Source organism: Mesoplodon densirostris, chromosome 11 (assembly GCF_025265405.1).
Source record: "Mesoplodon densirostris isolate mMesDen1 chromosome 11, mMesDen1 primary haplotype, whole genome shotgun sequence".
NCBI lineage: Eukaryota > Metazoa > Chordata > Mammalia > Artiodactyla > Ziphiidae > Mesoplodon > Mesoplodon densirostris.
The window spans coordinates 60,734,960-60,760,208 of NC_082671.1; the positions used below are offsets into that span (position 1 = coordinate 60,734,960).

Below are 25,249 nucleotides of genomic sequence, written 5' to 3' on the forward strand. Positions count from 1 at the left end.
CTCCCGTTGTGGAGCACAGGCTCCGGACATGCAGGCTCAGCGGCCATGGCTCACGGGCTCAGCCACTCCGTGGCATGTGGGATCTTCCCGGACCGGGGCACGAACCCGTGTCCCCTGCATCGGCAGGCGGACTCTCAACCACTGCGCCACCAGGGAAGCCCATAAAATGAGACTTTATAAAACAAAGTCACAAGATGATCTCGGAGGAAACACTTCCAACACTTTCATATAATAATTTTGCTTAAAAACGTCTAATTTCCATAATGTAGGAAGTTTAATTTTAAAAAGTTGAACCCAACAAAAAAATGATAAAAGGACACTAAAATAACTCAGAGAAAAAATGTGAAAATGTAATCTACTTTAAGGCTTAAGTGCAAATTAAAATTATAAGATCCCTTTTCAAAGTGATTGGTGCAGATTTCCAAGATCAGTAATGTCCACATCCTTTTGCCAACGTGGGTAACAAGTGTGTCATCCTGCCCCTGAGGATAATTAGTGCAGTGTTACTGAAGGATAATTTGATGATAACCATTAAAATGTTAAATGTGCATACTCTCTGACTAACAATTATACTTCCAGGAAATCAGAGTACAAAAACAATTTTTCTAAAAAAACAGTTGCTGAATAGTAGAGTTCATTAATTATCTTTGCTAACTGGATAACAAAGGATCCAAATAGTTATTTTTAACAATACCTTTTAAAAAGACTAGAAGAGTGGATACAGAAGTGGTTAAGTGTTTCTCTCCATGGCATAAAACTACAGGTTGTCTCTGAGAGGTAACTGAACAGGAGGAGAGCGGCGTGAAGCCCACGGTGTAGAGAGGCTTCCTCGTGAACTCAGGCCTTACCCGGATTGCTTTCAGTCCATTCGACACCTTATTCTCTTCCACAACCGCAATAACTTCCTGTCCAACATTTAGAAGCACTTTGCTAGTCAAAGCCTCACTGGAGAAGTAGATCAAATCATCAATCATGCCATAATCGCTGCAGTACCTTGTCACGACACCCTGGACAGTTTTCAACTTGGTGTCACCTAAGACGGGTAAACAGAGAGGTTATATTGACCAAAAATCAAGTGCACACTACAGTTAAGTCCCCCAGAGCATCCGCGGGGCTAGGAGCCCTGTGGGCTGAGAACCTCCCTGGAGACTGGGGGGCTCAGAAAGCAGGGTCTTGGAGGCAGACGACCCAGGCTCCTCCCAGGGGCACAGGCAGTGGGCTCGGTGGGGAGAGGCTATCTGCGTCTGACGGCCAGTTCTTCCCCAGCCATTTGTGGAACCCTGGGCTAGGTCTTTAACCACCCCGTGCCTGTCCTCACTTGTAAAACGGGGACAGTTATAGTCTCTGTCCGAGAGAGCTGTGTGAGGGTTATTACGTGACAGAAACATGCAATGCGTAGACGTCTGAGCGGCTGGCACAGCTTGGGGGCATCGTAAACTGCTGTTAGCATTACAGCAGCATCAGGGGAGTGGCTACTGTGCACCCTCATTACCGCTGTTATCAATACCACCAGCAGCACGGTCAGGCGATTCTGTGTGATTTCACCAAACCCGGCGCTGGAGGACGTTCTGGGCCTGGGGTGCAAGTCTGGCGTAGAGCAGGGCCTGCCCTCATCCGCTCAGAGACCCTGGCCAGAACCCGTGCTCCGAGTCTGCACAGCACCTCATCTGCTCCTTCTCAGACACAGAAGACACCCAAGTGCCCAGGGCACGGCCCAGCCACGGAAGCCCGCAGAAGCCTGGCCGGAACTCCGACTGTTGTTGAAGGGCCACATTTTACAGACAAGATCCGTGCGGACGGATGAAGCGACTTACTCCAGGTGGCAAAGTTAGCTAAAGAGGCGTGAACAACTCTGGGTAGAGATGGCTTTTAGCGTGCTGCCTTAACAAGTAACTCCACGGCTGATGTTCTGGCTTCTCTTGCGGAGAATTTCGTCTTTTAGAGGTTAGAGAAGGCAACTAGAGAATCACTACCGGGCGTTCAAGTCTCAGATAGAAAGAGGAATTGGGAGGAAATGCGAAGAGCCTTGGGGAAAAGCAACTGTGTAATTCTGGGTGCAGGGAGGGACGATGTGGCAGAAACAGAAGTACAGCTTGTACTTCAGGAAGACGGGTTCGAAAACAATTTCAAGAAAACAGGAGGAGGAGGCCACGAGACTCTAAAACGACAGTTTAAGACAGCCAGATTACACTTTCCAGAGCTGTTGAAGCACGCAACCGCAAGGGACGCTGACACAGAGAGAACGGGAAGCCGTGCAGGGACGACGTGTCAAGGCGCTCCCGGCGCATGAAAACACAAAGCGGAAACAAGGAGGCACAGACCCAAAAGCCGTAAAATGCTATTACGTAATGAGAAGGCCTGTTTAAGTTACACTGCAAAGAAGAGATCATCACGGGACAGACATGCCTCAGCTTCGAGTTAGAAAACATGCAAAAGCTCTCAAATCCCAATCTCATCACACTAACGCCCTGGGACCCGTCTCGGACCACGCTCCTCCCCCACCCCCGCCCCACCAGGCGCAGGAACCAGGCTTTGAGAGCCTCAGCGGCTCTCACTAGGTCACCAGCCGCCCCCCCACCCCCGCGCCCGTCCACAGTCCACGGTCCACTGTCCGGCTGGGCGGCCTCAGGAGGCCGCGCGTACCGGCCCTTCCCGCGAGGCACCTTCTGCGAGCTCGGGCCCCCGCGGCCCGGCCTCCTCCTCGGGTTCTTCCGCCCTCCTCCAGAAGAAAGCCACCAGCTTGCCCGCGAGGCGCAGCATGGCTCGGCCGCTCGTCTCCGCCGCCACGCCCTCCGCCGCCCTAGGCGCCCGCACGCGGCACGCCGCTCCCGCCGCCCTCAGCCAATGGGGTCGCCGTGACCGAGCCTGCGCCTGCGTGCCCTCGAGCTTGGCCAATAGGGTTGTGGCGCCCGCGCCTGCGCCCACGCCTGGTCGAGCTTGGCCAATGGGGGTGTTGCGCACGCCAAGCCTGTTAACTGCGAGTGGTTGCCGGTTGCTGACCGTTAGTGCGCAGCGTGGGAGTGACGTCATGCCTGGCGCTCAAGGCGTGCGCTGGTGGGCAGGGCTTCGCGCAGGTGGGCCTTCTTCCCTCCATCTGGGGAGGGTGGAAGGCTGAGCGTTTCACCATTCTGAGCTGTTAGGTGTAGCTTTGGCAGATACCCTTTATCAAGTTGAGGAAGTTCCCTCTGTTCCTATTTTTCTGCGAGTTCTTATCGCGCTTGGGTGTGGAATTTTCTCAAATGCTTTTTTCTGTATCTATTGAAGTGATCATGTCGTTTTTCTGTTTTAGGGTGTTAATGAGAGTGAACCACACTGATTGATTTTTCAAATGTTAAGCCACCCCTGCTTTTCTGGGAAAACTCAACTTGGTCATTGTTTATTATACTTTTGTGTATCGATTCAACTTGGTAATGTGTGGTCAAGGGTGGCATCTTTGCTCCTGAGTGATGAAGAAATTTTCACATATTGAGGTGTGGGGAAGTCCTTCTGGCTTATACCTGATTTGGCTTGAACTCTACGCTAACTAGAACAGCCTGCCTTGTGGCTTATCAGACATACATTGTACATCTGCTTTAACAAATTCAATAAATTCAATAGTTAAAGGGCTATTTAAGTCACCAGTATTGAGCAATATTGCATAAACTTTGGTAATTTCATCTTTTACGGGATTTGTCCATTTCATCCAAGGTGTCAAATTATTAGCATAAATTGTTCACAGTATTTCCTTACCATCCTTTTTATGTCTGTGTGATCCATTGTGAGGAACCATCTTTCATGCCTGATATTGGTAATTTATGTCTACCCTCTTGTTTGTCTTCATCAGTCTAGCTACAGGTTTATCAGTTTTATTTGTTTTTTCAGAAAACACCTCTTGGTTTCATTGGTTTTTCTCTATTCGTTATTTCCTGTTTTTGTCTTCTTCCTCCTCTCCCACCCCTGCCCGCCTCTACTGCCTCTCTCCTCCTCCACCTCCTCCTTCTTCTTCTACTTTGATTTGTGCTTTTCTAACTTTTTAAGGTGAAAACTTAGATAATGAATTTTGGAACTTTCTTCATTTTTGATATGTGTTTAAAAGTACAAATTTCTGTAAGCTCTGACTCAGCTGCATTGTACAAAATTTGACGTGTTGTATTTTCATTTTCCTTCAGTTTCTAATTTCCTTTGTGATTTCTTCTTTGACCCATGGAGTTATTTTAGCAGCATATTGTTTAGTTTCTAAATATTTGAGGATTTTCCAGATATTTTTCTGTTAATAATTTCTAATTTAATTTTGTCATGGTCAGACAATAAAACCTGGATGAATTAATTTAAATAATGTATCGAGGCTTTCCTCCTTGTCTCCTTTCACAAATGTTCCATGTACTGTTGGAAACCCTGGGTATCCTGGTATTGTTGGCTGGGGTCCAATTTAGCTTTGACGGGCATGTTTTTGTTTTACTGGGTCAGATCCCTCAGTCTGATCGACAGCCTGGGTCTCACCTCTCCATAGATGCACAGTGTAATTACAACCCCTTCCTGAGAGGTGGGGAGATACTCGTTCCTTAAATGATATGAAGCACTGCTAAGTCCCTGTCTTGGGCTCATTGCTGGGAATACACAAGGAAGTGGGAAAGGCCCTGGGGATTTATTGGATAAGTGGGGAGAGACGTCCCAGGACCAGAGCGTGCAACACGGGGGCTGGGAGCTGGGCCGGGCTTCCTGCAGGGCGCCAGAGCCAGGGTGACGTGCGTGGGACCTTCCACGTCACAGGGCTGCCCCTCCCATCCAACAGCCCAAACCTCCTCTGGATTCTGGACTCTTCCACTCCACCTCATCAGCAGATCCACTTGACATCCAACAGACACCTCAGCCTCATCATCAAAACGAAACTCCTAACCTCTGTCTTCTCCATCCCAGGTGAGGCAGCGCCAGCTGCACCGCTCAGGCCAAGAACCTTCCCGTCTCCTGAACTCCTGCCCTCCTCACCCCACGTCGCTGGGACGGCAGATCAGGTTGGCTTGTGAAAGTCTATTGAGAATCCTGTCACTTCTCACCACCCCCACCGCTCTACCTCCATCCCCGCCAGGACCTGCTCTCACCTGCTGCCCCGCAGCCTGTGCTCCTCCCAGCTGGACTCTTCTGCCCAGAGCTTCCGAGCAAGTCCATCTCAGAGTCAAAGCCAAGCCTGTCTCCGTGTCCACAGGTGCCTCGTCCCTGGAGGCCTCACCTGCACCTTACCTCATGTGATCCTCGTGCCCACCATCCTCCAGCCTTGCCACCTCAGGGCCTTTGCACCTGAAGCAACTCTGCTCCCTGCCCGCCTAGCTTCCTTCCCAGTGAGGCCTTCCTTGTCTCCCCAGGTAGCACCTTCATCCCCTCCCTGTACTTATTTGCTGTCCCAGAGAGAGTCAAGTACGTCACCATAGAACACACCCATTTATTCTTCTTGTGTGCGCCCTTCCCCCCATTAGATTGTGGACTCCATGTGAGAAGGACCATGGCCTGCCCTGTTCACTTTGCAGATGTTCGCTGAACGGCGAGGCGAATGTTGAAGCATGAGCGGGACGTCGGCAGTGGAAGGCAGAGGAAGGGCTCTTGAGGAGCCAGAGCTTGTGTGAGGGATTGGGGCTTGTTCTAGAAACTGGTGTTGCCGCCAGACACGAGGAAGTTCTTCCCAGGACGCTTTGGGCGGTGTTTGTCCTACGATCTCTAATTCAAGGCAGCTTCTTTGATTTCTTAGAGAACAACTTTGGAAAGGCACAGAAATGGTGAAACCTGCTGAATGCTTTTCTTCAAACAAAGAGAGAAGTGAAGAGCTCCATTGGTCGGACATTTCCTGCTAGTTCCACTTACTGCTTTAAAAGACAGTTAAGAAGGAGGTTTGGGGGGGTTTTCAATCTATTTAAAATCCCTTCTTGACTTCACAGTTTGTGAAAATTAATTCGAATCCTTCTTGATTGGTAGAAAAACGAAGACAACAGAGCATCCCATGATTGGAAACTGAAGCCTTTGCTCAAGCCTGATGTGGGCTTGTGGTCTGAGGAGCCGGCTTTGCAGAATGCTCTGGTTTAGAGCCATTTAAGCGCTCCTGTGAGCACAAAGACTGGTGCTGTAATTGTGGGGCGCCAGCGTCTCTGGGCAAAGTGCCCTCCCGTCCTTTCCCTCTGCTTGGTGAGCAGAAAGAAAGGGCACAGCAGGACCCGGCGCTGCCCACAGGAACCCGCAGGTCAGAATCCCAAGCAGTTCAAGGGCCAGGTCAGCCACGTTGAGTGCAAATGTGTGTGAGACCTTATGAAGGAGGTGTTCCTTGTGTGATCACAGGGGATGGAAAAGGGCTGCCAGAAAGGATGGAGAATAAGGCTTTGGATAAAAATGTGTTTGTTTCCAAAACAGGTACCCGGCCCTCCGGACCGCCAGGATCCTGTGCTTGGTGCAGTTCTGAACTCAGGTACACCTTTTCTTCCGAGATGCCCACCCCAGCGCCTGCAACCTGTCTGCCTCCAGGGGACCTGACGAGGCCCCTCTGCTCCTGGCGGGGTTGGTGCAGGACGGAGCGGAACTCTGGGCCAGCAGTTATACAACCACCAAGAACTTTCCAGGATCCCTTGCTTCATGCCCTCATTGAAATTCAGGAAGCGGTCCTCCTTGCCTGGCTTAAGTGCAGTTCTGCCAGGCTTTTGTTCCGTCTGTGAATAGTTCTTGCTGGACACCCAAGGCAGGGTGACTCTGTAACAGGAGCCCCTCACCCAGAGACCGGCGCTCCCACACCAGACCCGCCGCAGAGGTAAGTATGCAGACGGGAAACCCTCGTGTGGAGCACATCTGTGATCTCCTGTCCGGTTTGAAGTTTGGAGAAGCCAGCACATCATGGGACTCATAAATGAAGCTGCCAGTGGAAGTGAAATTGAGGGGGGCGGTGGGAGGGCGAAGCACTTAAAGCCTAAAGTCCTGCTGTGAATCTAGACTGTTCAGGTTTGTTTTCCTGGGAAAGTGATTTTATTCACTTGTGGAATTAACTGCTTATTTTCTTCTTACAGTACTTCTATACAAATGATATCTCTTTTACTGAAAACAACTTAAAAACAAGTATTTATTGAAAATCACTTCTTTGGGAGTTTTTTCAGAGTGATCAGAAGTGAAATTTGTAATCTTATCACAAATAAATAAGTGGCGGCGTGGTGAGTGCAGCACTGCGGCCGCTAATGTCCAGCCTTTGCCCCCCGGCAGCGCCATGGCCCGGGAGGAGCTGGGCTACGACCGGATGCCCCCACTGGAGCGCGGGCGGCCGGATGCAGGGAGCTACGCCCCGGACACCAAGCCCAGTGACCTTCAGCTGTCTTCCAGGCTGCCCCCGTGCTTCAGCCACAAGACGTGGGTCTTCTCCGTGTTGATGGGGGTGAGCAGCTCCGCGCCAAGCCCACGGAGACACCGTCCCCTCCGGGGTCCACTGCCTGGGTGCTGTTCCCAGATGGCCTGGGGAAGAGTAGCCCGGGGTTACTTCTGCCTCTGAGAGACTCACGGGTGGCGATGTGCTTATTTGCTGTGCTCTTTGAGTTATTTTCCTCAGTTGGTGAGGCTCTGTTCTGCTGGCCCTGCTGGCCTCTGGGCCGTGGCTGCTCTGTGTCCCGGCAGGGGTCGCACAGCCCAGGGCCCACGCTGAGCCTGCTGGCTCATGTGTTGTTCCAGGGCAGCCTCCACGACCCTCACCTCCTGGGGGTCTGCAGAGGTGGGGAGGAGGGGCCACGCTCGCAGGAGGGGCCTCTGGTGGGGTGGACAGCAGGACGGCGTCCACCAGGGCCATGGGACCAGGGCAGGCTGAGGGGACAGGGGACAGGGCCAGCAGGGAGGAGGGGGCAGGCCTGAGGGGACCTTGCCTGGGGTCCCGGGATGTCTCCCTTCCGATATGCTTGGATAAGCACTTGGACAACAGAAGAAGTCCTTTTGGCCCGAGCTGGCGTGGTCACCTGGGCTGGCCACTGGACGCGCCTCTCTGTGGGCGGGAGCTCGGGGGTCAGCGTGCCGGGGGCCGAGATCCAGGATCCGGGCTGGGGACTTGCCCCTCCCTGGGCCCCGGGCTCTGCGGAGCAGTCCCGCGGCACCCTGGTGGTCCTGCCCGCCCTCCCCCCAGCCGCTACCCTGTGCCACTGAGACGGGAACTCCCACCATGTGGGTCGAAGAGGACACTCCTCCCTCCAGCCCCCGGGTGGGCGGTGGGCGGCCGGTCAGCCTCCTCTCATTCCCAGGTCCTGGACTCTGTTGCCCGCAGCAGCCTGCGGCCACAGCCCTTGATCCCGCTGCCCTCTTCTCCCTGAGGGGTGTGCCTTGGCCTCCCCCGCCCCCCGGGCCCGTGGGCCCCAGTTCCCCCATTCCATGGGGTGTGCACGGCCCTCTGCCCACACCTGGGTCTGAGTGACCTTATACCAGTGACCTCGACCCCATGGCCTCACCCTGTGCAGTGAGTTTCTATCTTCGGTGTCTTGAGCGGGATGGGGTCGTGTGCTCGGCTCTGTGCCTGGACCTGGGGGGCCCTGAGGCCCCTGAAATTACACATGTGGGGTGAAGGCATTTTCTGGGGAGTAGAGCCGCCATTTCTTGCTTTGAATTTTGACAGAGTCTCCTGTCCCCCAGATAAGTGTAGATGCCCATAACCTGCCCCTGGGGGAGGGTGGGCGGCTGCTGTCCTGCAGGGAGGAGTGGGGTCCGGCGGGATCCAGGCGTGGATGTCGGTGTTGTACAGAGTTAAGTTGTAGTCAGAGGCTAGTTGTTCAGCCTCCTGATCTTCAGGCCTGACTGTGTTGTCACCCGAATTCATGCTGCTGTTTTGCAGAGCTGCCTGCTTGTGACCTCGGGGTTTTCCCTCTACCTGGGAAATGTGTTTCCTTTAGAGATGGATTACCTACGCTGTGCTGCAGGTTCAGTGAGTAGCAGTCCTGTGTTGGCACTGATGTTTGAGGTTATGCACCTGGGTTTTTTGCTCTGAGATTTACCCGCTGCTGTCACTCGCTCCTCATTCAAACTCTCTTCCTATACTTTGCCTTCGAATAGCATCTGTTGCTTTTGAAAATGCTCTATGAGGGAAGTCTATCTTACCCCACAGACTCCAGAGCAAGAAACAGCACTTTGATTTCCAACACGCAGGTGCATGCTGCTCTGGGCTGCCCCATGAGCTGGCAGGGAAGCCCCTCTGTGGTTTGGGAGCCACGCCCCCACCCCTCCCCGAAGCTTGTACCTGCTTCTGGACTCAGAGTCGAGGCCTGGGGAGCCACCAGTCCTCATGGGGAAACGACCAGTGACTCCCGCCAGCTCAAGCACAGGGCACATCCCCTAGGGCTTGGGGGACCCTCTCGCCCATCTGCTCTCCTGTTCCTGCCCTGTCAGCATCCCCAAATGTCTGAAAACACAAGACAGATGCAGCTGTCCTTACCCTGTACCCCCCACCCCCCACAACAGGTTGCCCAGCCTCCACTCCCTTAGAAGAAAACCCCTTGAAAGAATTTGACCCGTTTCCTGCCCCTCTCTCTGGAACCTCCTAGGTGGCCCTTTGTGCTCACCACTGGAGCAGCCCTGGTTGGGGGTCACAGGGACCTCTGACCTCTGACTCAGATGGCTCCAGGGCCACGCTGACCTAGGCCGATGTCCCAGCAAAATCTTCGGTTGCGTCCTTCACCCCCAGAGGTGATGGGCTGGGGAGACCAGTCACGTGGTCCCACTGGCTCTTCCGTCGGTGGCCAGCCCCCATCCGACCCCTGCTGGGCTCACCCACCCCACCCCATCTCCCACTGCAGGGTCTGGGCGGGGAGGTCCCGTTGCTGCAAGAGTGGCACCGGCATGGCCCACAGGACCCAGGCTGGCCCCCCAACTCCCCCCCGCCCTGACCCCAGACTGGCCCTCTCCCTTGTCCTTGGCTCCGGGGACGCAGTGGGGACCTCTGGCAAGGACCCCGGGGGCCCTGGGGCCCCTGAGCATTTCTTCTCCTTCACACGCAGATGGTTTTCCCTTTCTGCGTGATTCTTACCACGGTGTGCCTGATCTCGGGCCACAGGAAGCTACATCCGCTTCTAAGCACGTCCAGCTAGGACAGTCTTCATTTCGGTGTCTTTTTCATCATCAGAACAATTAAAACTCTTTCCAGAATTATTATTTTGAAAGACCCAAGACCCTTCAGCGTCGAGAGGGACCACTGCGTCTGATGGAGGGGGACATGTCTCAGGCCGTGTGGGTTTTCAGGACACAGAGTGACCAGCAGGGGCGCTCACCTACTCTCTCTTTTCAGTGCATCCCCTCAGCCATAGTGAGCTTCGCTGTCTGGAGGAGAAACATCAGCGCGGTGAGTCCAGCCTTCTGTCTGCACCCTCTGCAGCCTTGAACCCACACCATGGGGCTTCGTTCATCCCCCCTCCCTCTGCCCCCAGGAGGGCGGAGGGGCCCGAGCTTGCAGGCATCCCCCCAGCTGACTCTAGGTGCCCCATCCTTGGGATGGGTGATTAATGCCCCGTTATGTGGTTGAATGTCACTTGGTTTCTTTCTTCACACAAAGGAGAACGAAACCTCTCCTGTCTTGTTTTCCAGATTCCCAACTTCCAGATACTGTTTGTGTCCACGTTTGCTGTCACCACGACGTGTTTGATCTGGTTTGGATGCAAACTTGTCCTGAACCCGTCAGCAGTAGATGTGAGTCCCTGGAAAGCCACATGGGTCCTCCCAGGGTCACAGGAGCCGAGGGCTCTGGTCCCACTGGGTCTGCTGAGCCCTGTGGGCTCGGAGTTGGTGTTAGTGAGCTATCTGCCGGGTAGTTACACCAGAGATGTGTATCGTAGCTCTTGAGTTTGAGAATTTCATTTAGGCTTCTGAAGAAAAGAGTTGTCTTTAACGCTTTCACTGTTTTCGGTGGACGAATTCACTGATTTTTGTATCTCTTTCACAACAGTTCTTAAACATTAACAGTAATGTAATAACACCTTTCATCAGATCTGCGATACAGCTGACATAAGTTGCCCTGTTACTTTATGTTCCGTTAAGAAAAATGGAAGAGTCTTGTCATTTAAATTACAATGCAGCAGAAAAAAATCTCTAGGAAACAGGACCTGATCAGAGATACCTCTGCTCTGTGTTCAACACGTTTTCTTTAAGATCAGGAAGAGGATGTGGTGGCCCGAGGATGTCTCAGCCAAGAGTGTTAGGGCATGAAAAATGGACAGACACGCGGATCTGAAAGGAGCACCTGCGCTGCCATCTTCTGCAGAAGAGACGATTTTCTGCTTTCTTGACACTTGGATTATTAAGCCCACGTAGCATGGTTGCTGGATGTGAAAATCAAGTAAAACAGTTGTTTGTGCCAGAAACAGAGATTTTGGAAAATGTTATTTAATTACAGATATCATTTTATAAAGTTCCTGGGAATAAACCTAACAAAAAGTCTGGAGACTCTTTTGTAGAAAATCATAAAGCCTCGCTGAGAACTACGATGCTTCTTTACCAAAGAAACCCGACGCGGAAGTGGGCGCCTGTCCCATGGGTCCAGAGCAAGTGTGCCTGCAGGCAGGACCCAGCAGGTTTAGGCGGTGACCAAGGGCCGGGGTGGAGCCCCCTTGAAGAACATGTTTGGGGACTCACCCGCACCCCACAGCTGTCCCAGCAGGACAGGAGAGCCGCCCCTGACCAGTTGGCCCAGGCAGCCCCACGTGCGCGGCCGCAGCTCCGGCCCAGAGCACAGCCGTGACCAAGTTGGGGGTCTCTGCCCCCCAGCCCGCCCGCCATGAAGCCGCGGCCAGTCGTCCCGCAGACACAAGGAGCACACTCTGTACGGAAGGGGACATGTTCTCTTGGAGTGGCTGGCCGGTCCCAGGGTACGTGAGGAGCCTTGGGAGAAAGTCAAGGGCAGCAGGGGACTGCGCCGGGCGCTCACCAGCAGGAAACCACAGCGCCAACGCACAGCTCAGAGGAGCCACACTAGTAATCAGAGGAGGTCAATGAAAGCCACAGGAGATGACCTTTCCAGCATCGGGACAGGCAGGAGCCCAGGGTGGTTCCCTCACGTCCGGCAACTCCTATGCGCTGCTGCAGGCTCTGTGGAAAAGTCTGGAATTTGCAGGTCCTTTCTGAAGAAGTACATACACTGGGGAGCCCCATTGCACAAACCCTGGAGAGACATGCACACATGTGACCAGGCGGTGTGTTCCTAGCAGCCCTGAGGATCATGGCAAAAACCCCAAACCAAAACAGATAATCCAACGTCCATTACCTAGGATGGTGCCCCCCAAGTGCACAAAATGGATGAAGAAATTGTGAAAGATGCATGAAGCTTCCTGCTCACAGCCTCCTCCTACTGGATGGCCTCCCCTGGAGCTGAACCTGCATCGCCCCCAACCCAGGCCCCAGCGCCAGAGCCCGCCATTAACCAGACCCTCAGGCTCCTGCCACCTCGAAGGTCCAGCCAGGCCGCGTGGAGGACACGAAGCTTGGACACCTAAACACGTGGAAGGACCCCAGGACCACGATGTCAGGACCACCGGTGTCCAAACACAAGGTCACAAATGGTGATCAGGAAACTCTGCAGCGTGAGGTCGCTCAGGAAAGGGGCTGCTCCCCTCCCCTGTCTCCCTGTTGAGCCAGGCGCTGGACTTGCACCTCCGCCCTGGGGACAGCCACGCGGGGCTTCACTGTAGAGTCTCTGCTCCCTCTTTCCCACCTGCCATCCCTGCCTTGGCTGCTGCATGTCCGCCGTGGGCACCGTTTTCTTTAGGGAAGGATCCAGCTCCACAGCCTCTGACGCTCCCCTTCCACAACTGGGCCGACGTGGGCACATGTCTTCGGGGTCCTCGTAGGCCAGGGAGGGGCGTAAGTCCACCTGGATTCAGCTAAGTCCAGGACACACCCTCACTGCCAGTGGGAGGCTGCCAGGTCCCATAGCCTTTCCCGCACTTGGCGTCCCCAACAGCCCCTGTTTTCCCGTCTGATGACGGTGCTGTGGCTTGCTGTTACCTCAGGTCACACTCTGATCACTAGTACTCTTGAGCCCCTCTTCCTGGGTGTTTGCCCTCTTGGGCTTCCTTCCTGTCCTTGGCTTGTCCTAAATCAGGGGTCTCTTCCTGTGAGCCCCAGCACTTGCTGTCACACTGTGTGTCATGCTTCTTATTGCGGCTTCGTGACTCCAGTTGTCTTCCTTCTCCAAAGCTGACAGCTCTTATTTCAAATGTATTTCAGGATAAGTTTATTGAGTTCCTCAAAAAATACAGCTGGGATTCTATTACGATTACTTGATGTTTACAGAGTAATTTTGTGAGAATTGACACCTTTATTGTGTGGAGTCGTCCCACTGAGAGCATAGACTGTCTCTCTACTTACTCACATCATCTCTGTCCTTTATTAGGGTTGGAAAGTTCTGTGTATTCTTGGTTACATAATCCCTAGATGATTCACAGATGTGTTGCTAGTATGAATGGTGTCTTATTTATTAAATTATATTTTTAGATGGCTTATTGCTAGTGCAGAGAAAGGCTACTGATTTTCATTTTTTCTTTATTTTGAAATATTTGAGACTGGAAAGAATTTGCACAAATAGTACAGAGCATTCCTGTGTATCCTTCATCCAGTTTTCCCCAATGAGAGCATCTTACGTGGTCAAATCAGGAAACTGACATTGGCACATGTTAACTTAGACCTTATTCATATTGTACCGGTTTTTAAAAATGGATTTTTATAAGTGGACTTTGTGCCTGGAAGCTTTGCTGGACTCGTATCCTCCGAGTTTTCTGTAGGTTATGTTGGTTTCTCTATGTAGGTCACCCTATCATCTGCAAATAACGACAGTTTAAACGCTCCTGTTCAGTCTAACATTCTTGTTCCTTTTTCTCTATCGCTTTGGCCAGGACTTCTGCTACCGTGGGACTCTCTGTCTTATTCCTGATTTTAAATAGGTTGTATCTAAAGGGTTTCCAATAATTTTTTTTTAAAGTTATTTTTGGCTGCTTTGGGTCTTTGTTGCTACTCGCGGTCTTCCCATTGCAGTGGCTTCTCTTGTTGTGGAGCACGGCCTCTAGGTGCGCAGGCTTCAGTAGTTGTGGCTTGTGGGCTTTAGAGCACAGGCTAAGTAGCTGTGGTGCATGGGCTTAGTTGCTCTGTGGCATGTGGGATCTTCCTGGACCAGGGATTGAACCTGTGTCCCCTGCGTTGGCAGGTGGATTCTTAACCACTGTGCCACCAGGGAAGTCCCCTTTGTCCGGTTTTAGAACCAGGGTTATACTGGTCTCATAAAATGAACGAGGCAGCTCTTAGCTCTTTTTTGTTTTTTGCAAAACCTTGATATGATAAGAAGTCACTGCTTCTAGAAAGTTTGGTAGAACTCACTTGTAAAATCATCTCCATCCGGGGCTGTTGGTGAGGAGTAGTCTTTCATTATTACTGTTAAAGTTTTCTTTCTCTTCTTGTGTCAAATTTTGGGTTTTATATTTTTATCAAAAGTTTATCCATATCATGCAGGTTTTCAAAATTATTATAGTCGTTCATAATCTTGCTCACTATTTTTAATTAAAGCCAAATATTTTAGTTATTTCTCCTTTTCACTCTGAAATGTAATTTATATCTCTACTGTATCTCTTATTAGTCTTTTCGAAGAACTGGCTTCGCTCTGTTAACCTCACTTTGTATTTCTGGTTGTCAGTCTCTGCCTAGAACCCTGATGAAACAGACATGTGGGATTATCTTAAAAAGTCACCCATTTATTATTGATTTCTAATATCACTACATTAGGGTCAGAATGTACAACCTATAATGTATTGATTGTTCAGAATTCACCAGGGTTTGTTTTGTGGCCTAATAGATGGTCAATTTTTGTTAGTGTTACACAAATGCTACAAAAGAATGAGAATTCTATGTTTTATTTTGCATGTACAGTTCTGTAGATCCAACTTATTAGTTGCATTCATTTTTAAATGTAGAATTTTAAAAAATCATCATTGAGGGTATAGTGAGGCCAAGAGATCAGGAGACGACTGCCACTGCAAAGACAGTTTATCACAGGTCCCAAGGGGAGGGGGCCCCAGGGCCGTTCAGGAGGCAGGGAGCGGGGACACGTGGGCAGGAGCCTTCACTGGGGTTTCTGCTGGGAGAGATGAGAGGCAGGGTGAGCAGGCTCAGACCTGCCAGCGTGAATAATCTCGGTGGGCTCAGGGCGGAGGGCCTGCCCAGGTGATTGGGGCAGGTGGCGGGAGAGGCCCATAGAGGCTCTTGATTGGTTGGTTTTATTTTATTTTATTATTTTTTTGGCCGCACTGCATGGGATCTTAGTTTCCTGACCAAGGATTGAACCTGGCCACGGCAGTGAAAGTGCCGAGTCCTAACCACTGGACTGCCAAGGAATTCCCGAATGGTTGGTTTTATATCACACAGTTAAATCAACTTTGTTGGTGTACTGTCCTGTGGATTTAAACACAGGCATGGATTTCTGTAACTGCCAACAGTCAGGACATGCATCAGCTCCGTAACCCCCACCCCCCTGGTGTTTTCTCTTTGGGACAATTATGCACAGAGCTGCTATAAACGTGGGCAGGTTTTGGTGTGAACGTAAGTTTTCATCCCTTTAGAGTAAATACCCAGGAGAGACCAACCACCAAGGAAGGTTGAGATCAGGGCAGACTACAACCCGAGGGCCAAATCCAGCCCTTGAGCCAACAATAATTTAAAATAAAAAACCCACCAACCAACAAACAAAAAGATATACGTGAGTCAGAGGTGCGTGCCTGCATCTGGCTTTGGACAGAAAAGTTGCCGAGACTTTGAAGAGGCATCTAAGCCCCTTCGTGGGATTGTCCACGTTTACGGGATGAAAGTGAAGAAGCCGGTTTTACAGACGTATGTGTTCTCCTTTGGCAGATCAATTTCAATCTGATTCTGCTGCTTCTGCTGGAGCTTTTCATGGCGGCCACAGTGATCATCTCTGCGCGGTCCAGCGAGGCGCACTGCAAGCAGAAGGTCGGTCAAGCCTGAGGCACGGCTGCACTGCAGACCTGGCTGCGGAGCGAGGGGCCAACGGCCCCGGGGAGGCAAACCTGGGGATGCAGTACCACCTCCTCCGTAGCCTGATCCTGATCAAGTAACACCACCCCCATCCCCCAGTAGTGTTACACGCAGAGACCAAGTCCGCCTAAAGTATCACCTTGTAAACTAGGACTTCAGCAATCAAACACATTTTCACATGCAACGAGAAGGTCTGTGTTTGAGCTTTTGTGCTGAAGCCTGAAGATCCAGGAGCGTCTTCCAGATGCTCACGTTTCAGACAATCACCCGAGCGACGGCCTGGACGGACGGCCACCCCTGTGATGAGGTTTTGTTTCTTTTCAGGGCTCCATCTCCGAGAACACCAACATTCTGTATGAAGTGACATTTCCTGCTCGGGTCCTGAAATCCTATTCCGTAAGAAAAGCTTTTCTTTCTCCTTATTTTATTTCATTGTTGGGGGAGTACTAGATAAATATGGTGTAGGCATGTCCCTGGTACATGAACTGTGTTGGTTGACAGTACACTCCCTTTTACTCTCAATGTGTCCATAAATTATATGTTAATTGTGTTTTCACTCGCTTATGTCCTCTCCAAAATTTTTTAGTCTACTCATTCTATTACTGAAAGATCTGTTAAAAGCCTCCCAATCTGTGGGCATTATCGATTTGTCTTTGTAATTCTGTAGTTTTTCACCACAGAGTTTTGGAGCCTGGGTTTTTAGGTACACGAAAGTTTAGAATTCCTTCCTTCCTTCCTTTTTAAAAAAAAAATTTTTTTTTAATCATTATGAGCAACTCTCTTTAGTAATGGCTTTTGCCATAGAACATATATTGTTAACTACATCAGTTATCTCCTGGTTAATATTTTCCCAGTGTATCTTTCCCTCTTCTTCCAGCTCTTCCTGTCCTTACATTTGGGCAGTTTCTGTACAGAGTGTTGGTGCCGTTTGAATGGAGCTGGTTCACTCAGAGTGCAATTCCTGACACTTTCATATTTATTTCTCCATCTTTTTGTTTCCTGTTTTCTATGCCTTTTCCCACCTTCCTTTGAATTGGCAGGAGCTTCTTCCTTCCCTTTCCCATGAATTTGGGTTGGAAATATGCGTTTTCGATATCCCCTTGGAGGTTATCCTCAGCGTCTCAGCACGGGGCGCCCTGATGCTCTGCCCTGAACTCACAGGACCCTCTGCACCCCCGCCCCCTTCCAGGGACCCCGGGGAGCCTGCCCGTTCCCGTGGGTGACACTCTCTGCCCCCAGGTCATTGAGGTGATCGCCGGTGTCTCCGCCATCCTTGGAGGGGTCATCGCTCTGAATGTGGATGACGCCATCTCAGGCCCGCACCTTTCGGTGACATTCTTTTGGATCTTAGTGGCCGTGAGTACACCCTGGGCGGCCCTCGTCAGTGTGGCCGACCTTTGAGCTCGGTTTTGGGGCAGTCAGGCAGGAAAGCAGCAGGAGGAGGGGCGGGGGTGGGGAGTGGGTGCTGCTGGGCCGAGCAAGATGCTTCCCAGGTCCTTGTGGGCCCCAGACCAGGGCGATTTTGGAACCGAGGATTAAATGAGTCGGGATGTTAGCTGGTATTATTATTATTATTTTAAAACTGGCTTGAGGATACCAGTACCTCATACAGATGTATTTTTGTCATCATGATACTATTTACTCCCTCAGATTAGCTATTTTTTTAAATATAAATTTATTTATTTATTTTTGGCTGTGTTGCTGCACGCGGGCTTTCTCTAGTTGCGGCGAGTGGGGGCTACTCTTTCATTGCGGTGCACATGCTTCTCATTGTGGTGGCTTCTCTTGCTGCAGAGCATGGGCTCTAAGTGCAGGCTTCAGTAGTTGTGGCTTGCAGGCTCTAGAGCGCAGGCTCAGTAGCTGTGGTGCACGGGCTTAGTTACTCCGCGGCATGTGGGATCTTCCCGGACCAGCACTCGAACCCGTGTCCCCTGCATTGGCAGGTGGATTCTTAACCACTGCAGCACCGGGGACGCGGTAGCTGCTATTAGTATTGTATATTTTTTGTATTAGTTTCCCTGAAAAATACTTGTTTTATTATTTTATAACATATAACATTCATATTGTTTTATAATACGTTTTAAAATATAATACATTTATATTATTTTACATTGAATACAACTACTGTAAATGCCTAGCACCGCACCTGGTGCTTGGTAAGTGCTTACTGACTACACGGTCACTGTTCTAAACATGGGCCTTTCATCCTCTTATAAGTAAGTCCGAGTTGACTTACGTAATTTAATGTTGTTTAGCGTTTAGCTGAAATGCAGCCCGGGGAACACACGGCCCCCAGGCTTCGGCCTCCCTTGGTTGTGCTGCCAGCTGGATGTGGGCTGCACATCCATTTGGAGCAGCTGCGATGGGCCCCTGCACACCCGAGTTTCCACGTGTCACGTGATGCCCCCAAACCACAGGCTCCTGTGCTTTGTGCTCCCACACCAAGGGCCTGGGCATTTCCTTTTCCTTTGTGGGCGTGTGGATGGGTAACTGGGACCCGGACACACTTGGGCCCAGCAGGCTGTGCTGGGCTGGGGCAGCGGACCCCTGGGTGCCTGGACCCCCAGCTGGGGGGCAGGTGGATGGCAGGGGGCTGGGCCCAGCACTCAGCAACCTCGAGGAAGCCTTGTGCTCCCCTGAGCTTCCCTCTGCCTGAATCGTGTAGAAGTAAATCAAGCTCCTTAAAATAAGTGGGAAAAGGCATTTATTGATTACAAAGGGACCGGAATGCTGGTCCAATGGAGGAGCCCCCAGTGGTCAAACATGGTGGGCAGGGGCACGGTGTCTCCAGGGGCCCTGAGTCTGATAGTCCAACCGAGCCCGCCAGCGGCCAGCTGGTGCTCCCTCCAGAAATGCAGCATCGTGAAGGCGGCACCGCTGAGGGTCCGCTGAGGCCTCCCCATCAAGGATGCCAGCGAACTGACAAGAAACATGAAGCGTGATCATCGACTGGGTCCTGAGCTGGGAACAGAGCCAGCTGGACCAGGACATCATCAGGACAATTGCAAGTTGGAACACAGACGCTGCCTTGGACAAAGCTGCTGAGTCTGTGTTACATTTCCCTGGTGCGGTGCTGAATCGAGACGGAGCGGTAGACACACACACGAGTATTTGGGGGCGGGTACCACACCTGAGGGAGCAGGTGCGCGGGTTCCAGGGTGCTCTGCCTCTCTTGCACGGATCCCCGGCTCTCCTGGCGACCAGGATGGCCCGAATCAGCACGGGAGGGTACATGTTTGGGATCTGACTTGCTGGGTTCTCACCTCTGAAGCCTTTCTTTTTCCTTTTCTCTTAGTGTTTTCCAAGTGCCGTTGCCAGTCACGTGACAGCAGAGTGTCCCAGCAGATCTCTGGTAGGTGAAGCCCAGCCGGGTTCCAGGCACCCTCGGAGCGACCTGCTGGGCTCGGCGGGGTCAGGGGCGAGCATCTGAGGGGTGTCTTCAGGCTGCGGGCTTGAGGGGGCCTTGCGACTGTCCAAGGGCTGGGCTGTCTGTGGCAGTAAGCAGAAATGGCCCATTTGGCATAAGAGTCGGGAGAGATTCCTGGGACTCAGCAGAGGCGGCGTCCTGACTGGCTGTGGATGTCGGCGGCGTCCTGACTGGCTGTGGTTGTCGGACAGTGACAGTCGCTAAACCAGCCCAAATGCCCTGCAGCGTGAGCGTCTGAGCTGGTGCTGAGCTCAGCCGACACCTGGGCCTGCGTGGCCTCTGGGCCAGGCATGGCTCTCCGACTCCGAGGCGGGAGGGCCTTGGGAGGTCGCAGGAGCAGGTCGGAGGGCACTGGGAAGAGGCCATCAATTCCTAAGTGCTATTTTATCAGCAGAGCGAATTGCACCTAAGTTGAGAAAACTTGCGAGACACATGGTGAGCTTTGAATTAACGGGCAAACCGAGCACAGAGACTCAGCAGGTGCCCCACGCTGGACACAGACACACGTCAGCTCGTAACTCCCGCTGTGTGATTGCCGGGCCGCACCCTCTGTCCGGGCAGCATCTCCCAGACTCCGACCTCCCACTCTTGTCTGCTTCCCACCAGGTGGAGGTGCTGATAGCCATCTGCAGCCTCGCGGCCCCGCTGCTGTTCACAGCCTCGGGGTACCTGTCCTTCAGCGTAATGAGAATCATGGATGTCTTTAAAGATTACCCGCCAGCCTTCAAGGTGGGTGTTCTTTTATTTTATTTTAAACTCTATAGAAACACAATGCCGCTGAGCAGCACGGAGACGCTGCCCACGTCGGGGCAGATGGCCGGAGCTGGCTTTGCACACGGCCTGATGTGCATGGAGCTGGTTCTGCTAATTTGCTTTTCTCCGTGGACAGTGAGGCATCTGTGCACCGTCCTCTGATACCCGTTCCGCCCGGCACTGCTCAGCTGCTTCTGTTCTTCTCCTCTGGGCTGCTCTGCCCTGAGCACCCCCCCAGACACCCCTCTTCACAGGTGCCTTACATTTTTTGGCCCTGTTCCCATCCACTTGCTTTTTTTTTTTTTTTTTTTTTTTTTTGCGGTACGTGGGCCTCTCACTGTTGTGGCCTCTCCCCTTGCGGAGCACAGGCTCCGGACGCGCAGGCTCAGCGGCTATGACTCACGGGCCCAGCCGCTCCGTGGCATGTGGGATCATCCCGGACCAGGGCACGCACCCGCGTACCCTGCATCGGCAGGTGGACTCTCAACCACTGCGCCACCAGGGAAGCCCTGTTGTTTTTACGTAGTTAAATTTGTCAATATTTTCCTTTATTGCTTCTAGATTTTAAGTCACAATTAGAAAGGCTCGTACTTGTGTTTCCACGGGAGTTTAGCGTGGAGTGCAGCAGTTTAGCCTGGAGTGGGCCCCATTGGACTTTCCTCAAATGGCTCGTGGTTCAAGCACTGTTTATTAAAAAGCCCACCTTTTCCTCAGTCGTCTGAGGCTCTGCCTTTATCATGCACTGAGCTCCGGTCTGTTTGCGTCTGTTTCTGCCCTGACGGTCCCCCCTCGGCCGGTCTGTGCCGCCAGGTGCACCCCGGAGGTTTGCACCGGGCATCGCCACCGGGCCTGCTCGATGCCTCGCGGCCGGCTGTCCTGCGTTTTGAGGCTGACTCACTTCTGTCGCTTGCTAGTTCTTCTTTATGAATGCTATTTATTTATTTATTTATTCACCCATTTATTTATTTATTTATTTATTTATTTATTTATTTATTTATTTGTGGCTGCGTTGGGTCTCTGCTGTTGCGCGCGAGCTTTCTCTAGCTGCAGTGAGCGGGGGCTACTCTTCGTTGCGGTGCGCGGGCTTCTCATTGCCTCATTGCGGCGGCTTCTCTTGCTGTGGAGCATGGGCTCTAGGCACACAGAGCTTCAATAGTTGCGGCATGTGCGCTCAGTAGTTGTGGCTCGCAGGCTCTAGAGCACGGGCTCAGTAGTTGTGGTGCACGGGCTTAGTTGCTCCACGGCATGTGGGATCTTCCCAGACCAGGGCTCGAACCCGTGTCCCCCGTGTTGGCAGGTGGATTCTTAACCACTGTGCCACCAGGGAAGTCCCTATATGAATTTTAGAATCACCCTGCCTGGCTCTAGATAGCCAGCCCAATGTTGCATTTTTTAAAAAACTGGACTCATGGTTAAATGTGCACATAAACTTCAGAGCTGTTGAGTCTTTTTGGTTTTTTTTAACAGTGACATTTTCTGGGCTCTTCTTTGTCTTAACGTCACGTTGTTTTGTATTTCTGAGGCTAGAAGGACACCCCTGCAGTGTGGGAGGGGCCTGTGCTCTGTGGATGTCCTTGCAGCCACTGGGGCTTCCTCTAGTGCTGGGCAGACCCCTCTCCTCACCAGCAGCCAGTGCCGGACCCTCTAGCTTCGAGACTGATCTGTCGACGGCGCCTGTGTCCCGCCGCCCCGGACCCCGCCCCTCTCTCTCGTCCGGCTCGGGGCCTGCACAGCAGACCTCCGCCCCATCTGGGCACCCTCGGCGAGGCCACGGGTGGTTTCAGTGGCTCCACTGTGGACCTGAGTAGTTGTTGGGAGGCCTGGACGACTTGACCCGGGCAGCGGCACCATCACGGGGCTTGGCTGCCTACGGGTCATCTTTGTGTCCCTCTGTTAAACCCAGAGCAGAAGTGATTTCCTCAACTCTCTCTCACTGAGACAGAATGTTACTGCTCAGGCTGGTGACATAATAGGGCACAGTGGAGTGAGAGCCTGAAACCGCTCCACACAGACTGCTGCAGGGCTCACGGTCTGTGCTTCGGGGCCACGGCCTGGGAAGCCATGGGGCCTGGGTGCGGCTGAGAGCCAGAAGAAGAGGCCCTGGGCTGCTCACCGCCTGTCTCCACCCCCGGCAGTCCTACGACGCGCTCCTGCTGCTGCTGATGCTGGAGCTGCTGCTGCAGGCGGGCCTGAACACGGCCACGGTCATCCAGTGCGTGCGCTTCAAGGCGGGCGCATCCTGGGACGGCGCACAGACCGGCCCGCAGGGACGCCCGGCGGGAGAGGTGAGTGGCCTCCGAGCGAGCGTGGCTCCCCGTCCTGTCCCGTCCCTTCCCGTCCCAGTGGGGCTATCTTCCCAGGGCCCTGGGCAAAGCGACGCCCACCTGCGCTGACTTCTTTCAAGACCCGTTGGGTCACTTCGTATTTTTTAAAACACCCCAGAAAAATCTTGGAAAGGTACAATATGTTATACGCTTTTTAAGCCAGCCAGGCAAACACAAATCCATTTCTGGAAAGGTATTATGGACTGAATGCTTCCAGTTCTACTCTTACACATGTAGAAGAGAACGTGGCAAATGTATGCATGGATCACAGAGCTTTCCCTCCTGCGGGTGCCCACTACAGACGTGGTGTCGGCGACCCCTGGCCAGCGGGCTCTGAGGGTCACGCCAGCCCCTCGGCCAGGCTCAAGGCCACTGCACTTTCCCCAGTCCCTGACTCTTGTCCCCCACAGCTGAAAGGCTCCTCCCCGTGAGCTGCCCACTGTGGTGCTTTTACTGGGCAAACCTGCCCACTGTCCTCCAGGTGCACGATGCTCCGTGTACCTGGGGGGCTGCTGCAGGGCCCTCCAGGGCCACCCTGGGTGGACCGGGCACTCCTCCCGCCCAGCTACCACCCGGGCCCACCCCGTCTCACATCCTGCTCTCCTGCTGTCCTGAAACACGTCCAGCGCGGCCAGCCTCCTGCCTTCATCACCCTGTCGCCCCACGAGGCTGCTCCTGCCCTTCCTGGGGGACGCACTCCGGCCCTTGGCCCTTCCTCAGCTACCCTACATGCTCCACCTCTCCCTTCGTTGCACTTCTCACATGGCGTCGTTTGGTTGTTGTTTTTACCCGGTTGTAGTCAGTCCCCGGCGGGGTTGGCCTTGTCCCTGGGTCCCACGTGAGGCCCCCCGGGTTCTGTGTCAGGACGCCAAGGTGCAGCGTCAGGCCGATGAATCCTCCCCCCATGTTCCAGAGCTGCCAGTTCTGGGGGCTCGGGGGGGCTGAGCCGGGCAGCTGTCCTCCCTGTTTGGTGACTGCTGCCTCAAGCGTCCTCCCTCCCCTGCTGTCATGCCCCTGGAGATGCCTTCACAGCCTCCGGGGCCAGGTCAAGACCGCTTCTCTGTGGAGTGTCCAGCCTCTGCCCCCAGGAAGAGCTTGGAGGGATTTACCCCTGCACCCTGGTGTGTATCATTCCACAGTCAGCAGTACTTACTCAGCACCTACTGAATGCAGACGCTGCTCTGCCAGGTGCTGGGATGCAGACCCATAGGAAGAGGCCTCACGAGGCAGGGGCAGGTTCCACCTGAGCCCCCGGCTCCCCGGCTGTTGGGAGGATGCCCACTCACGGCAGCCTCCCACCCCCTATCCAGAGCCCACCCCGCAGACCAGGCCCTGCCCCTGCGGAGGACATGTACTCTGGGTCGTGGCCGGAGCTGCCGGGGCTCTGGGACAGCAGAGTAGTGAGAGGGAACTGAGCCTCCTTCCTGCTTCCTGCCGCGTGGGTGGCCCGGGACAAATAACTCTTTGCCTGTCTCAGTCACAGGTGGCCAGAAGCCCCCTGAAGGAGTTTGACAAGGAGAAAGCGTGGAGAGCCGTCATGGTGCAAATGGCCCAGTGACTGTGGACCCAGCTTGTTAACTTAACGCACAGACGCTAGTTGTCCCTGAGCCACGACCTTCCAACTCGCCCCTCCCCTTTCGTAGGGCAGGCTGGGCTGCAAGGTGGAGTTTTCATTTCTTACGGTAGTTTAATTTTGAAATAGGCAAACTGGGGGGGGTTGGAATCAGTTCAGTGCTCCCGAGGTGTCCTAACCACAGGAGCAGTGGCACGGGGCCCCCAGGTGAGGGAGGGGCCCACGCTAAAGCTGAATTCTCCAGGGGCTGATATTTGGGCAACCACGGGTCTCTGGGTTCCCGGTCCAACCAGTGACCGGCTGCCGGCGTCTGCTCCTCCAAACCTCGCCCGGCCTCCCTGCCCTGCCTTTGTTGAGCACCTACTGTCCGCAGCCAGCACACACACCGTGCTAAGCCGTGCGTGGATCTCACCCATTTTGGCTCTTCTCTTCTTGGGGGCCCAGCCCACTGAGTGAGCATGGATTCCTTGACGAGGGCAGAGCTGCTTCCGCCCTGTATCGAGAGCCCGTGGAGCTACTTCCCCCAGAGCCGGGGGTGCAGGACAGCCCCGACCCCCAATGCGCAGCTTTCCCCATGTGAAACCCACCTGCCTGCATTTCTGCTGTCTCTATACTTAAACCCAGTCTTTCTGGAAGGGCCCCTGTTCAGTGGCCCTGGTCCACGTACGGGTGTCCTACACGGCCAGTGGAGACCCAGCTCAGCAGAGGTCAGCCCGCACCGTCCTGAGCCCTCTGTCAACAACTGGGGTCGACCCCGTCCACTGTGGCAGCTCAGTGTTTTCTGGGGTGGGGCCGTTGTCCAAGGCTCTGAAAACTGACAGCTCACATCTCCACGTCTCGGTGGCCTCCGTGTCCCGGGCGGGCCAGGAAGACGAATGCCTTGGTCAGGCCCCCAAACAAGCACGGGGGCAGCAAGGTGGCTCTCACCTGCACACAAGCAGACCTCACCCAGCCGCAGCCCACAGGGCCACCTCCCCTTCCTGCAGCTCCCCAGCCTGGACGGGAGCCACGGGGACAGTGCAGGTGATGCTGATGTCTCCTGGGGGTCCAGAAAGTCTGAGTCTTAGAGCTGGAATGCAGTGCCTGGGGGCTTAACACAGGCCTGCACTTTCTTATTTCAGAGAGAGCTTGAAAAATCCACACAAATGGGGTTTTAAAAGTGTATAGTCCTGTCTCTGT

At 53.3% G+C, this 25,249-nt stretch overlaps 2 protein-coding genes across 2 annotated transcripts in view; one reads left to right on the plus strand and one right to left on the minus strand.

Moving 5' to 3' along the window:
• MOV10L1 (Mov10 like RNA helicase 1) overlaps positions 1–2,760 on the minus strand; it is a 45,861-nt gene extending 43,101 nt beyond the window's left edge. The window contains exons 1-2 of the mRNA XM_060112900.1: positions 2,664–2,760; positions 849–1,033 (exon numbers count right to left, since the gene is read on the minus strand). Of these exons, the coding sequence (XP_059968883.1) occupies positions 849–1,033; positions 2,664–2,760 (282 nt within the window). The remainder of the gene's footprint in view (positions 1–848; positions 1,034–2,663) is intronic.
• A 4,462-nt stretch (positions 2,761–7,222) lies between these two features.
• Positions 7,223–24,055, plus strand: MLC1 (modulator of VRAC current 1). Its single transcript, XM_060113170.1, has 13 exons — positions 7,223–7,375; positions 8,807–8,896; positions 10,253–10,306; positions 10,549–10,650; positions 15,850–15,948; positions 16,182–16,184; positions 16,318–16,389; positions 17,233–17,349; positions 19,289–19,345; positions 20,027–20,149; positions 21,803–21,805; positions 22,309–22,458; positions 23,981–24,055. The coding sequence occupies exons 1-13, from the start codon at positions 7,241–7,243 to the stop codon at positions 24,053–24,055; spliced, it is 1,080 nt and encodes a 359-aa protein (XP_059969153.1). The 5' UTR covers positions 7,223–7,240.
• Positions 24,056–25,249: the final 1,194 nt, after the last annotated feature.